General features: G+C 47.5%; 1 protein-coding gene across 1 annotated transcript in view; it reads right to left on the bottom strand.

Moving 5' to 3' along the window:
• The window catches only part of osbp2b (oxysterol binding protein 2b), a gene marked incomplete at its 5' end in the record, with an annotated part of 58,986 nt that extends 44,835 nt beyond the window's left edge, over positions 1-14,151 (bottom strand). The window contains 2 exons of the mRNA XM_080852044.1: positions 6,325-6,533; positions 13,994-14,151. Coding sequence (XP_080708170.1) covers positions 6,325-6,533; positions 13,994-14,151 — 367 coding nt within the window. The remainder of the gene's footprint in view (positions 1-6,324; positions 6,534-13,993) is intronic.
• Positions 14,152-15,491: the final 1,340 nt, after the last annotated feature.

Genomic DNA, 15,491 nt, shown 5'->3' with positions numbered 1-15,491 from the left:
CGACTAGTGCTTAACTTGCACTTACAACGTCACATTCCTGCACTTCTTTTTATTCTCTATTTCGTTATAACCCTCCGGCTGTGCAATGTAAGACGGCGGTCTTTGGGATAGCTCCCGTATATTTTATAATTGACGTGCAACACTTCAGCGTTTCCCTAATGCTCGTAGCTTGACTGTTCTCTCCCTTGTACGTCGCTTTGGACAAAAGTGTCTGCTAAATGACTAAATGAAAATGGAAATGGAAAAAGAGGAGATGGGTTTGAATTGGCAGGCCTTAGGAGCAGGAGACCAGTAACATGAGAGGAGTCAAGGAGCCAATAGAAAAGAAGAGGTGGAAGAGGTGGAGGATGAAGACAGGAAGTCAAGCATGAGGGAGAGAAAGAGATGAAGGGGAGAGCACTCGGAGAGGAGAGAGAGGGAGAATACAGACAGGCTGAGGGAGAGAGGGAGAAAGAAAAGGGAGACAGGAGAGAAATGACAGAAGACAATGTCAAAGTGGGAACAGTAGAGCCACACACACACATACACATACACACACAAACACTTACACATACACACACACACACACACACACACACACACAAGGCCAACATCTGAGCAGCACTGTCACATGATCAGAGCGGGGCAGAGACTGAGCCATGACCCGCACCCAGCACTGCACAGCACCATGGCCACACACAACCACACGGGGGGAACAGGGGGAGGGAGAGAGGGGCGGGGAGAAAGAGAGAGAAGAAGAACAAGACTGAGAGGCTGAGAGAGTGTAACCTAGAGCTACACAGAGAGAGAAGGGGAGAGCAAGAGGGAGAGACAGAGGGAAAGAGAGATTGAGGAGGGGGTTGAATGTGGAAAAAGAGGAGAGGGGGCTTGAATTGGAGTATAGAGAATGGTAAGAGATGGTGGGTAATCCTGTTAGGTGCTTTAGCTAGTTTTTCAGTGCTTTTGTCTGGTTTTAGATTGGATTCAAATGCTCTGCTGTCTCTCAGGAAACTGATAGAGTTCAGAGAGAGCTGCACGGCAATCCTATCAGTCCTGCTCCACTCTCCTACACTCTTTCCCTCTCTATCCCCTCTCCTCCTCTCTTTCCCCTCTTCTCCTCCTCTATTACCCTCTCTATCCACTTCTCTCCTCCTCTCTTTCCCTCTCTATCCCCTCCTCTCATCTTCTCTCTATCACCTCCTCTCCTCTGCTCTCCTCCTCTCTTTCCCTCTCTATCCCCTCCTCTCTTTCCCTCTCTATCCCCATCTCTCCACTGCTGTTCTCCTCTTTCCCTCTCTATCCCTTCCTCACCTCCTCTCTTTCTCTCTCTATCCCCTCCTCTCCCCTGCTCTCCTCCTCTCTCTTCTCTCTATCCCCTCCTCTCCTCCTCTCTCTTCTCTCTATCCCCTCCTCTCCCTCCAGGCTGCCCTCCCACAGGCATTCCTGTGCCTCCCCACAAACTCCTCTGTCTGTCTGTCTGTCTGTCTCTCTGCCTGCCTGCCTGTCTGTCTGCCTGCCTGCCTGTCTGTCTGTCTGCCTGTCTGTCTGTCTGTCTGCCTGTCTGCCTGTCTGTCTGTCTGTCTGTCTGTCTGTCTGCCTGTCTGCCTGTCTGTCTGTCTGCCTGTCTATCTGTCTGTCTGTCTGTCAGGCCTCATTATCAGTTCAGATCTTAGCAGTGGGTTTGTCCAAGAATTCCAACTGGACACGTGCACTGACCAAACAACAATAAGCTCCCAAGTACCAAGTACTCATACAGACTATGCTCAGACTCACTCACACACTATCAGACACACAATTAAGAGATAATCACACGGAGCTTAAGTTTGAAAATGCCCAAAAGAGAGAGAGAGAGGGAGAGAGAGAGAGAGACAGAGAGAGAGAGAGAGAAAGAGAGAGAGACAGAGTGAGAGTGTGAGTGAGTGAGTGAGTGAGTGAGTGAGTGAGTGAGTGTGGTTTGTAGAGAGCTGGGTTGTGCCCTCTTATGAAACATATGAAAAGGTGGCCAACACAGTTATGAGGAATGTAGCAGGGGACACACAACTCATTAGAAAGAGCACAGACAGAGAGTCAGACAGACAGACACACCAGAGCAACAGCAGCAAGACAGACAGACAGACAGGACCGGCACATCTTCCTTGAAGACAGACTTTGCTCCGTTCAAAGCTCCTCTTTCAAAACCATTCCCTGGCTTGGAGGCTTTCGCAACACTAGTTCTCCCAAGCAAAGCTGTGTGGTAAAATAACACACACAGTACGCAAACACACAGAGCAAAACACACACCAGCCTCTCCGTACACAAATATGCCACCTCTAGCCTAGTGGAGAGACAGCTGAAGCTGAAACACACAGTGGAAGTCAGATCTAACTAAATTACACAACGAGACAGAGACAGAGAGACAGAAAGAGGAAGAGAGAGAGTGAGAGAGATAGAGAGAGAAAGAAAGAGAAACAGAGAGACAGAGAGAGAGATATTGCGTTTTACTTACACAGAGGAGAGGGAGTCCTGGTCCTGTCTTAGTGTAAGGACTGGCAGCTGGCAAAAAGCAGGAGTTGGGCAAAACTGGAGAAGGTCATTCCATTCCATGGAAGCCTTCTGAATACGGAGCAAAGTACACAGCTTAGTGACGGAGAGAGGGAGAGGGTGGCAGAGAAAGAGAGAGAGAGAGGGAGAGAGGAATGAGTGCGTGACAACGGGAGGGACGGGAGAAGGGAAGGAAAGAGAGCGAGGGTAAGAGAGAGAGAGATAGAGGAGGGAGGGAGGGAGGGAAAAAGAGAGGGACCGAGAAAGAGACGAGGGAAGGGAGGGGGTGGAGATTGGGAGTGGGGGTGGGGAGTGATATCACGGGGAAGCAGGCATCGCTAATCAATCGCCGAGCTGTCCAGTGCCAGCACGCCGCTTCAGGACCATGGACAGATGCTGCTCCAATTACCTCCAACTCTCAGCACCTCCACCTCTCCGACGTCAACACAGACAGAGGGAGAGAGAGAGAGAGGGAGAGGAGAAACAAAGAGCCAGAAAATTTAAACAACAAAGGAAACAAAGAGAGGGAAAAAAAGAGAAAAAATACTTTCAGAATGTCTGTCTGGAATTCAGTCTGTAGGTGGATGGACTGAAACATATGTAGGGGGAGGACTGCACTGTAGAATGTCTGTGTAGGGCAACTGTGTGAGGCTGCACATCTGTTTTGAGCTCAGACTAGGTTTGGAGACGGGGGAGTTAGGGCTCATAATATATTTAAAAAAAACGGTAGCTTCTTATCCCTTAACACAAATTAATTTTAATGATCAACCTTTGATGTCACCATAAAGCACGAACTGATTTTTTTCAACGGCAAATAAAACAGTTCAGATTTTGGAAAAGGTCAGCTGTCCAGATCATGCCTTGCACTGGAATTTGCCGCCACCTGCTGGGCATCAAGACACATGACACCCTATGGGTAGTTACATTTGCGGTTGGAGGGGTGGAAGGGGGGAGAGCGGTGGCTGCCAGTGTTACGGATGGCCGACTGAGGCTGACAGGACTCCAATTAAATTAACATCCTGCTGACCATGGGGGGCTGAAATAGCGGCTGGATACTCGACCCGGCTTCAGAGTAAATGGGCGGAGTGGCACCAGAGAAAACTGCTTTGAAATAGATAATAGATTGTGCTCAGATTCCCAACTCTCTTCCCCTCATGGCATAACCACACTCAGGGAGAGGGCCGCGGAACGGATCAGGGATGTTTGGGGATTGTGTACAGGCACTGAGTGCTAGTGTGCTATGTAAAAGAATGCAGTGGGAATTGAATTGAACTGAATTGAGTGAGCCACAAAACAAAGTCAGCAAGCGTTTTTGTGTGTGTGTATGTGTGTGTGTGTGTGTGTGTGTGTGTGTGTGTGTGTGTGTGTGTGTGTGTGTGTGTGTGTGTGTGTGTGTGTTTTCTGGGGGGGGGGCGAGGGCTGCATTGACTGGGAGAGACTTTGGAATGTGTATACGTGTGCAGAGAAAAAAGTACAATGCATGTGTGTGTTAGTGATGAGGGACATGAGAAGGTTTGACTAGGAAAATGTGTAATGTGAGTGTGTAATATGAGTGTGTGTGAATATGTGTGTCTGTGTCTGTGTGCGACTGTGTGGGGAGGGAGAGAAGGATCGGAAAAAGTTTGCTATGCCACTGTGTGTGTGTGTGCAAAAGTGTGTGTGTGTGTGTTTGTTAATGTGTGTGTGTGTGTGTGTATGTGTGTGTTAATGTGTGTGTGTGTGTGGGGGGGGGGCATGTGTGTGTGTGTGTGCTTGGGAAGTTTAAGTAGGGTCCATGGAGAAAGCGAGGAGTAAAAATAATCCTGGGATGGATGAAAGGGCCCACACTGAGACAGAGATGGCACACAAACAGTCCCCCCACACACACACACACACACACACACACACACACACACACACACACACACACACACACACACACACAAAGATGACGATGGAAGTGACCTACATTTCCTCCCCTCCAAACCCCCCCAGGAGATCAATAACAAAACAGAAAGGAGGTGACCAAAGACAGAGAAAGTGTGTGTGTGTGTGTGTGTGTGTGTGTGTGTGTGTGTGTGTGTGTGTGAGTGTGTGTGTGTGTGTGTGTGTGTGTGTGTGTGTGTGTGTGTGTGTGTGTGTGTGTGTGTGTGTGTGTGTGTGTGTGTGTGTGTGTGTGTGTGTGTGTGTGTGTGTGTGTTAACCGCTTTTCAAGCAAATCTACTGAAGCCCAGAACTAAACCGAAGTAGCTCACAGTAACACAAACACAGACAGACCACAGCAGCCACAGAACATCCCAGGCCTGACCACTATGGCCATTAGGCCCACTGGGTCCCATACACCTTTAAGGTAGTATACACACACACACACACACACACACACACACACACACACACACTGATATAGCCACAGGAAAATAGAGCAAGGTGCTTGAGACACTGCCAACACTGAGAAGCCGATCCCAGTCACCAAGTCCCTTACCACACACACACACACACACACACACACACACACACACACACACACACACACACACACACACAAACACACACACACGCACACACAGAAAGTTCACATACAAACTCACAGAGAGACAAAGAGAAAAAAAGAGAGAGAGAAAAGAGAGATGCTTTTACAGAAAATAAATCCCAACAGGAGGCTTGGTAAACGCTTTGGTTCTCACGGTGAAACAGAAATGTGTGTGTGCCTGTGTGCACGTACACATGTGTGTGTGCGTGTGTGTGTGTGTGTGTGTGTGTGTGTGTGTGTGTGTGTGTGTGTGTGTGTGTGTGTGTGTGTGTGTACACGTGTGTGTGTGAGAGAATCCCTTCCCTTGGCCCAGCTGAGATTTGCTGTCCCCCGGTGGCAAACTCTGTGAAAGACAGGGCCATCTGCCCAAACTGATGATTCGACAGAGGCAGCAGCAGCCTCTCTCTTTTTTTCTCTCTCTCTCTCTCTCACACCTCTCCACGTTCTAAAAGGTTCAATCCTTGCAGAGATAAGACTGAGCAGTACTACTACTTTTACACTTTTATCTTAGTGCACAGTTCAATCACCCGCTTTTACTCTTTTGCAGGAATTAGAATTAGATCAAGGTCATCAAGTTATTGAAGCTTTTCCATGGCAGCCCATGCAGTAATCTGATGTCCCATATACTTGAGTGTATGTGCTTTCATGATAGTTAATTTGCAACCAGATATCACAAATTAATTATTAAGTGTTTAATAAGGCCCGTTTCACTCTGCCAAAGTTGCGTCTGCGTGACGTCTGTGTTGCGGAACGAACTGCTGCGGCTCAGTTGTGTGTGTTTATTCACACAGCCGACATTTCTGCTGCGGCGCTGCTACTGCCAGTCCTTTCCTTCTGCATTGGCCTTGGATAACGGCTGTCAATACACAATCCGTTTGGCATCATCCATCGCTGATGTGTGGACCAAAAAGTGAAGACCAGAAAGTTGACCGGTTGTATCCAGAAATCTCTGATTCTAATAAAATGGACATTTTTAACAGCAGGGTATCTTTCTAGTATCGTATACCATGCAGCAATATTGTACAGTGAGCAAGGCTATAACACACAAACAGGCCTTTGAAAAAACTCTGCTTGAACAGAACGACTCTCACAAGTAAATGGCGTAAATGGTGAAAAGCTACAGAAGTGCTTTGGAACCCGCACCACAGCACCACAACACAGCAGAGAAGGAACCGCCCTCCCTCCCTCACTCACTCCTTCACCCCCTCCCTCCCTCCCTCCCTCCCTCCTTTGCTCCCTCCCTCCTTCATCCCCTCCCTCCCTCCCTCCTTCACTCCCTCCCTCCCTCCCTCCGTCTCTCCCCCGCAGTCACTCACCAGACTGGTTGTTCATCATGCGGATGGCCTTGGCCTTGGCCAGCTCCAAGGCGGTGACCCAGCGCTGGCGCTCCACCTCTGTGCTGGCCTTCAGGTGGTAGGTGCGTCCGCCGCTGCTCAACACGATGTTGCAGGCGTCCTCCGTGTCGATGTGCGCCGTGGCCAGGTTGATGGTGCCGCGGCACGTGTGCGCCATCTCCGCCTGCGTCCTGGAGGGGGCGGGGCGGTGGTGGTGGTGAGGGTGACGGGGACCAACACGCACACACACACACATATATACGCAAAGAAAAGAAAAACAAATAAATATAAAACATGAACACACACGCACACAGACATAGACATAGACACACATATACAATGCAAACATGAACACACACGCACACAGACATAGACACACATATACAATGCAAACATCAACACACAAACATAAACAGGCACACACAGATGTGCACACACATACACAAACACACACACACCCACACACACAAAGAGAGAAGAATAAACAGATAAACATTGACACACAGAGATACAAACAGACAGACAAAGGGGAGGGTGGTAAACAACGCAGGGAGGAAGAGGTAACAACATGGATTAAGTCAGGGGAATAACACCTTTACTGAAGCTGCAACACAGAATTCTCATACGGGCGTCAATACACAAATGACATTCCAACGGAGTCAGACAACAGAACAAAAAAAAACTGGGCAAAATGCATGGAGGCAGAAAAGCCAGAGCGCTGGAGTTAGCAGGGTGTCTTTAAGCACACACACACATACACACACACGTCCAAACACACACGCACAAGTCCACACACATACACAGCCTAAATACATGCATGTAGCAGCTGCCAGCACGTCATGCATGTTGACACACAGGCAAAGTCACATGACCCTCAGAGAGTGTCTCTCTCTCTCACACACACACACACGTGTGTAGACAGACACACACATACACACGCTCAGTCAGTAGCAGCCACATTTAGATCGAAAATGACACAGACAAATACACACTCACTTAAGCAGGTCATCAACACAAACTAAGTTAGTTTGCGCTGGGCTTTAACCCAACACAGTGTGAGAGTGTTGGTGAGTGTGTGTGTGTTTGTGTGAGTGTGTGTGTTTTTGTGTATGTGTGCCAATCCCACTGTGGCTTACAAGTGCGTTTTCACCAGGCCAGAGAATGCAGTATAACAAGGCCATTGTGTGTCCACCGGCCCCCAATGTGGACAAAAGCAAACAATGAGTGCGCGTAGAGAGAGAGAGAGAAAGAGTGAAAGAGAGAGTGAAAGAGAAAGAGTGAGAGAAAGATAGAGAGAGAGAGAGAGAGAGAGAGAGAGAGAGAGAGAGGCTGGAACAGAGTGCACAGTGTTGAAGAGTGGTGAGCAGGAGAAAACCAGAAACACAGACCCAAAAGGCAGGGTGAGAGAAAGAGAGAGAGAGAGAGAGAGTGCGTGAGAAATAGAGAGAAATTCAGGAAAAAGAAGGCATCAAGCAAATCACTTTCAGAAAGAGAGTGAGACAGAAATTGAGGAAAAAATTGCATCAAGCAAATCGCTTTGCCAGACGAAGAGAGAATGAGAGACAGACAGTATTTTATTTCTGTCGTGGAAGAGAGAGCATGAGACAGGGCCTGGAGGGATCCCTAACAAATGCCCTGATAGCACCTCTGTCCCCCTCCCCTCCCCTCCCCTCCCCCCACTCCCGCTCCCGCTCCAGCGCTGTTATCGGTTATGTCATCCTCTCAGTGCCCTGAAGACAGACAAGTACTTTCTTACATTTCAACAGAACTGCAGAAAGCGAACAAGTGCGTGAGAAAGGATCAGAGGAACACAGGAAGGACCAAAGACAGTCAGAGAGAAGAAAGCGAAGGATGGAGTATTAAGCACTCCATTTCCACAAGTTAATGCAATAACTACAGACAATATAAAGCCTGGGCTAAGCATTCAAGAAACTCATTAGCTTTTGTTTAGCAAAGGTACTTGATACAGTATTTTCCACATATGTGTACTCTGTGACTGCGTTGCGTCAGAAAGTGTGTGGTCAAGACAAAAGCGCCCATTCTGGAATTCTGATCTGGAATATTCAAGAGTTGGCCTATACTGCAGTGTTTAAGTGTTGATTATGGGGGGGGAGAATACCTTGAAGTCCAGCTAAATAATCCAGCAATGCACTCACAGAGCTCACAAAGAACTTAAAGGCCTCATAAGCCATATTGTGTTCCTCCTACTACTGTTACCAATATGGCCCCATTGCCTGTTTTAAATGTTTTGTGCTTAAGTAGTTCACATAGTCAAAACTAAAAGTGTGTGTGTGGTGTGTGTGGTGTGTCTGTGTGTGTGTGTGTGAATACAGTATAAATGTATCCCATTGCACTCCCTTATTGACCCCCATACCCTTACTGCCAACACCAGCTGTCTTCCAGCCTCTCTCTGCCAACAACACTAGCGGGAACACAAACACACACACACACACACACACACACACACACACTTGTATAGAGAGATCACACAGCATGACATCACATACTCCACATGGAAAGTAGCAGGCTAAAACACCAGACAATCCCAGGCCTCTTCTATAAACTGCTGTTCAGGGTTCACAGGGCACATGAGCACGCACACACACACACACACACACGGCTCCATTATACAAACATCAGCAGTACACACTGTGCTGGAACTCAGCAAAACGACAGGGGTGAGGGGCGGGGATTGAGAGGGGGTGAAAGAGAGGAAGCGAGAGAGAGAGAGGGAGAGAAGGGACGAAAAAAAAGAGGCCTGGTGAAAAAAAAGGAACTGCTGGCTTATGCGTTGTTTTAGAATAAAGGTCCTGGCAGCCCAAAGTAACAGTTGAAAGGTTAAGGGGGAGTGTTGTGTGTGTGTGTGACCGGCGGGGGGTGGTGGGCTGGTAGCCTCATCGTCTGCCCCCCTTACATGATTGGCCTTACCCACACTCAGGTGACAGGCATGGAGGGAGATGTGGGCAGGGCCATGGGGACTGAGTGGTCCTATCGTTGGGAGGTTAGAGGCTCGCAGGAAGACAGACACAGAATAAGGGGAGTCCCGGAAAAGGGCCAGCTGACACCACGAGTCACAAGACAAGACTCAGCATTACTGGCTAATCAGCAGTACAGTAACCCAGCAGCCTGGCCACTGTTCCCCAACAGGCCATGGACATGCTCATGCTAAGGTCCACAGAACAAGCAGGAGACACACAGAAAGAAAGAAAGACAGATGGAAAGAAAAGGATAGCAAACAATCAAAGACAGAAACAAACAACGAAACCAACAGAACAGGCAAAGCTCCATGGTATTTCTAGCATTAAGCCACAGCTTGTTGTCGGTCAACTAGCATCCATTGCATTCTGTGCAACAGCTTTTGCACTTCTTGCGGTGTAAATGGGTCAGAAGTGAACACGGGGGGAGGCCGGAGAGACTCATGCAGATCTGCGCTGGCCTGAGGGGAGGGGCAACAGGAGCGGGGGGGGGGGGGGGGAGGGGGGGGAGGAGGCTTCAGTAAGGTCCGTCTGAGCTGGGGGGTTCAGCAGAGCAAGGGCGAGAAAGAAGGGATGGAGGGGAGGAGAGTGAGTCAGGGGGATGAGAGGGAGAGAGAGGACCGAAGGAGAGCGAACAAGAGGAAGAGGGGGTTGTCGGAGAGGGACAGCAAGATAGAGGTAAAAAAAAAACAGTAAGGGAAATTAGTTAACAGGGCTTGGGAGAAAAATGGGAAACTTAGGGGAATAACAGCGAGAGTGCTTAGGAGAATGTGACTCACTGACAGTGCCAGGAAGAGAAAGAGAGAGAGAGAGAGAGAGGTACGGACGCATGGAGTGCTGATCTCCATTGAATAATTAGAGGAAAGGAAAGGAGGAGGAAAGAAGAAGGAGGAAGAGGAGGAGAAGAGAAGGAGACGGAGGAGAGGAAGAGGAGAAGGAGAAGAGGAGAGGAGAAGGAGGAAAAGGAAAAGAGGACTTGCTCAGCATCGAGGGCTGGAGAGGGCTTTACCTGTCGTTTCCCTGAGCACATATCCTCATAAAACACATATCCACCGATCTGAATGCGTGGAAAAGACAGAACAGCATCACAACATACATACAACACTACACAAGCACAGGCAAAACCACACACACACATCATGTGAACACAGCGTAGTGTAGTGAAGTGTGTGTGTGTGTGTGTGTACGTAGGAGAGAATGATTGAGGGAGTTAAGAAAAATCCAACAAAAGAGGAGTTGCATGCATAACGGATCTGAACTGAAGGAAGAGAGAAGATAGGATCTGGCAGGCATTACCAACCAACCCACTAGCCCTCCTTCCATTCCATACAAGGTAAAACGCTAGCTCAACTTCCCAGACTAAGTGCTGGAGAGAGCCCATAAAGTGGGACCAGTGGGAGGCAAAGATCGTCTGACAAGCCGGCCAACTTCGCTAGGCGTCCGTCAGTGAAAGAAGCAGCTGGAGAAGGGCTTTCAGCTGACTTCTTAGTGGAGAGGGGTGGGGTGTGTGTGTGTGTATTGGGATGGCTAATCTTGATAAGGCCGCTAAAGCGGATTATTTTGGCAAGGTGAGCCTAAGTCGGGGATGAGAACGTTAAAGCTGGAAGGGGAAGGCAAGTAGTAAATTACAGTCGGAAGCCAAAGGGAGAGAGTGCAGAAGAACTTAAGAGGGATGAATCAGTAACGTTAAATGAATCAAGGCAAGAGAGAACACGGGGGGGGGGGACGTTTTGGATATGCAGCATCAGACCAGAGGGGGAGGACGTTTTGTGCCTGTGTGTTTGTGTGTGAGTGTGTGAGTGTGTGTGGGTTTGTGTGTGTGAAGGGGGATGACTCAGAGAAGCAAATGCAACTCTGCATTTGCGCAGAGCCATTACATTTTAACAGGCTTAAGTGCTGAACATGCCAGCCTTCCTGTCCTGCGCCCAAGACAGATTGCAGCACCTCGTGCAACCTGCCTGAAAAAGTTTGGAATCAGCATCCCGCTGCTTTAAGTAGGGCAGCCGATATACATTCTCATTCTTTAATCTCTTTTTTCCCCCAAGGGAAATGAGACGAGAGATGTGGGGGAACGAGTGGGGGGTCGTTGAAAGTTGCCACATTCTGAGGAGAACATCTGAGACCCGATGCTGACTACAGGCAGCCATTTAAAGTGGGTGAAAGACGTGTCATATCAGCCAATGAAATGGCACCGCTCTCTACCGTGCTCCTGAAGCAATGTGTTGATTGGAATAGTGTAAGGCTCGGCCTGAGTGACAGCTAGAGGACTATGAGGACCAATTTGCCGAAATGAGACTAAAAGGTGTGTTGGATTGGAATCACGGACTGCGCCTTTAAGTCAAGTACAACATTTTAGAAAATCAATAAAAGGTGAATGCCAGATGCTTGGTCCTAGGCAAGTGATAAATAGATAAAAAGATGAATAGAGGAATATCAATATTCTGAGGCCAGAAAAGTCAGCAACCTCTGTGATGTAATAGAAACCATAGGAAACATAACCACAGATTCAGGCTCTTTACCTTTTACCTGTTAGTCAGTCATAATTCTGCTGGTCACTCACTTTTCAAGTGTTGGTTGAGGGGAGGAGGAGGAGGAGGAGAAAGTGCTGACAAGACGATGCACACGGAATCTCCTCGCCCCTCAGTAACTAATGCATTACCGAAGCACTGGCTTGGGAGAGATTGGTTGGGGTGGGGGGCGGTGCAATATGACCATATTGGGTGTGAAGGTTGAAAAAGGAGACACCACAATCTATACATCATGCTGTCAATTTAAATCAGGCCTGAGAGGAACAAATGGATCAAACGTGTCAATCATCTTCAGGATATTTGGACACATTTATAGACAGGCTCACACACTGTACAAACAAAACCAGTGAACACCCGAACACATATACACAAACCTCACACACACACACACACACACACACACACACACACACACACACACACACACACACACAGCAGGTGACGGAGTAGAACATTGAGGGAGCTCCGAGTGCAACACGGCCACTGCTCTCAGATGTCGGCAGGCTTGCCTTACATCACAGGAGCGGCAATCACCTTCCAACATAATGGACTATTAATAGATGGTTGAAACGGAGGTGGAGGGGGGGTTGGGGGGAGGTGGAGGGCAGAGAGGGACAGAGCTCTTCCCTTTCACTGTCAACACAAACCCCAGAGTCACCCCCCTCCTCCCCCCCAGGAAGGTAAACAGGAGAGGCAAGCACTGGAGCTCCTGTGAAGGTCAATTCAGGTGGAGGGCTCAGGTGATAAAACCAAGCCTCACCAAAAGTTCTGCCCTGGCGAGCGAGAGACGCGCCATGGAAAAAGTGATCAGGGGGGGGCACACAAACAATCAAGCACACTTAAAGGATGCACTTTTAGCTTGTCTGACTTAAGCCCCCGGTTTGGGTTGAAAACACAACATTTCACAATCACCAAACTGATGAAGGCCAGAGATAAGGAAGACCTTCATTTTTGCTTTATCTTAGCCTTCATTGCGCGTGTGTGTGTGTGTGCGTGCGTGCGCGTGTGCCACTTTCCAGCAAGAAGCACTTGGATATCTTGTCCTGCCACATCACTGGGTCGGCAGTACCTTGAGGGAACAGACCTACATGTTGTAATGAATCACTTTCAGGAACAAAGAGGGATTACATTCAGAGACAGCTGGTTTATATGTGAGCGACCTCCGCTACTCTGCTGTTCGGCAGGCAGAGGGAAACATGAACTGCCTCAGTTGGAGGGCACCTAAACAACAGGTGTCACTGGCAGTGTGCACAGGTGTCACCTGTAGGGCAATTGATGTAGATTAGATGCTCCTTGCTGATAACATGAGGACAGCTCTTATTATGTTTCGAGGTTTGATTACGGTTAGTAATTGAGAGTGATATATGATGTCACCTCTATGTGTGGCTGTGAACACTCCCGTTATTAGTCAACTTAGTAGTGAAACATTTACCTGTCAACAAAGTAACAGACACAAACCTATTTACGTAGAAGTCGTTCTTTGCGGAAAGCATTGGCTGCTTTGGTCAGTGGCAGTTTGGAGTTCTTTTATACAAAATTTAACCTGCTTAATTATCATTCCTCTTTTCTGTCTGGCGGGAAAGACTTTCACTGCGTGTAACATTAGAACCAGTTTTGTCCAGGTCTATCGACAATACAAAACCGAGAGGAAATGTGTCTAAGGATGTTTTCCATCCTAATAAAAACGCAACACTGGTGACCTGGTATCTCCAGATAACAGACTGACATTAGGGGAGTAGTAGTGTTTTCATTGGGGTTAAGGTAAGTGTCCAGTTCGGACGCTAGCCAGCCTTCTGACGGCGCTGACAGAAGGATGGTTGCTTGCTAACAGCAAGTTGATAGACGGCTAGATTTTACCCAGTCTAGGTGCGACTATGTCTGACAGGTCATTCTCATTTTCCACAACAATGAAGTTGCCATAGGGTCACACCACGCAAACTCATGAAGTGACACCTTTGGCTAGCAAGCTAACGTCAGTAATAAAACCGTTCCAAGTTAGCAATATCGTGCATGAAGGAACATGACAGTTCAGAAGTCGCTTTAAAGATGACCAGCTAGCTTGCTACACAAATACGCTCAGTTTATTAACCTGCCAAGCTAGCTGTAACATACATAATTCATATAACCGGTTGGCAATATCAAGCCTACCTGTAATATGACAGAAGACCATTGCTGAGGACAAACCATCTGCGTTGATACCCTTTAAGATAGTTAGTCCATTTAAATAGCCAGCCTTTATAAGTGTCCGAGCCCGGAGCTGGTGTTCCAGCAGTGGTGGATCCCGAACCCTTCCCCTGGTCGCTCATCCTTTGATCCGCTTCAGAATGGGGTTTGCGGAGTAAACAGGATCGACACTATCCTGCTGGAGCCGCTGCAGGGAGCGGCCGTCCTCCCCATACACTCACTGCCTATGAGTCTGGGTGGCCAAGCGGAGGAGGGTCTGAATGTACTAGAGCGAATGAGAGAGAGGGAGATTAAAAACACACTGCGTACCCCATTCACATGACGCTTGATGGATGAGACAGGATGAGACTGATGCTGCGACGGGAAAACGTCCCTTCTCCTGGTGTGACGTAAAATAACATCAGACGACACGTGACTCACGGTCAGTGGCTTACCCTCTCCAAATATATATTAATAAAATCTCACTCGTCATTTTACCACTATGTAATTCAACACATTGAGTTGTTCTCAAACTAAATTGCTTACACCCCATCGCTGGGATATAGACTTCACCCCAAGGATATAAATTAAGGTCATGAAAACAGTTAATTGAAACTGACAGAACCGTTAATTAACAGTTACCTGTAGTGACCTGTAGTTAGAACTAGTAACGACATTTCGCAGACACTGTAGTCTACAATTTATTTTTAATAATGACATCAACAAATACAAAACGTATAGCTAAAGATAAATAATACCAGTCAGCTGACTCAAGAAAGGATGATCTGCTCAGTAGCCCCTATAACAGTAGCCTTCTGCAGGATTCATGAATATACATTTATGCAAAACATTTATAAAGCTGCCATAAAATTGATCACATCATAAAAATAATAATCGCCTATGTCACACAATAAGACACAATTAAAAAAAAACATATAGCCTAATGTCAATCAATGTTTATGTCAAATGGGACAATTTTGTGTGAACCTCTAATGCCCTTTTGTCTTTATAACTTATGCTTATGTATAACTGTATGGTTATACCTTGTTACACTGTATCATCTACTTTGTTACAATGTTACACTGTAGGCATATCGTGTGCGCCATTGTTACACTCTATTTAAACAAACACACATTTTCTACTCTAAGAAAAATATTTAGTTTTCTATATTGCATTGAAAGTGTTGCACATGAAAATGAAATGAGCCTGCCTTTTGTTTAGAAGTCCTTTGGAATGTGTTGAAACTACATCCTGCATTAGGAGTTACCTTATGTCTGCTCTCACATTTGTCAGGTATGAAGTGAAAGTATGCATGTTGTTTTGTTCCCGTCTAAACCACAAGGTGCTGCTATAGAGAGGTGCCTGGTCCGACTCAGGACTTGTTTATCATTTGTGTCAACATGGATAGGCATGTATAAGCACCTTTCACCTTTCGTCTTTCATCTGACTTCAGAATGCTTGCTTGTGCTTTTGGGTAGGTGAG

Source organism: Sprattus sprattus, assembly GCF_963457725.1.
Source record: "Sprattus sprattus genome assembly, chromosome: 15".
NCBI lineage: Eukaryota > Metazoa > Chordata > Actinopteri > Clupeiformes > Clupeidae > Sprattus > Sprattus sprattus.
The sequence above is the reverse complement of the archived record's forward strand: the minus strand, read 5'-3'. Positions and strand labels throughout refer to the sequence as shown.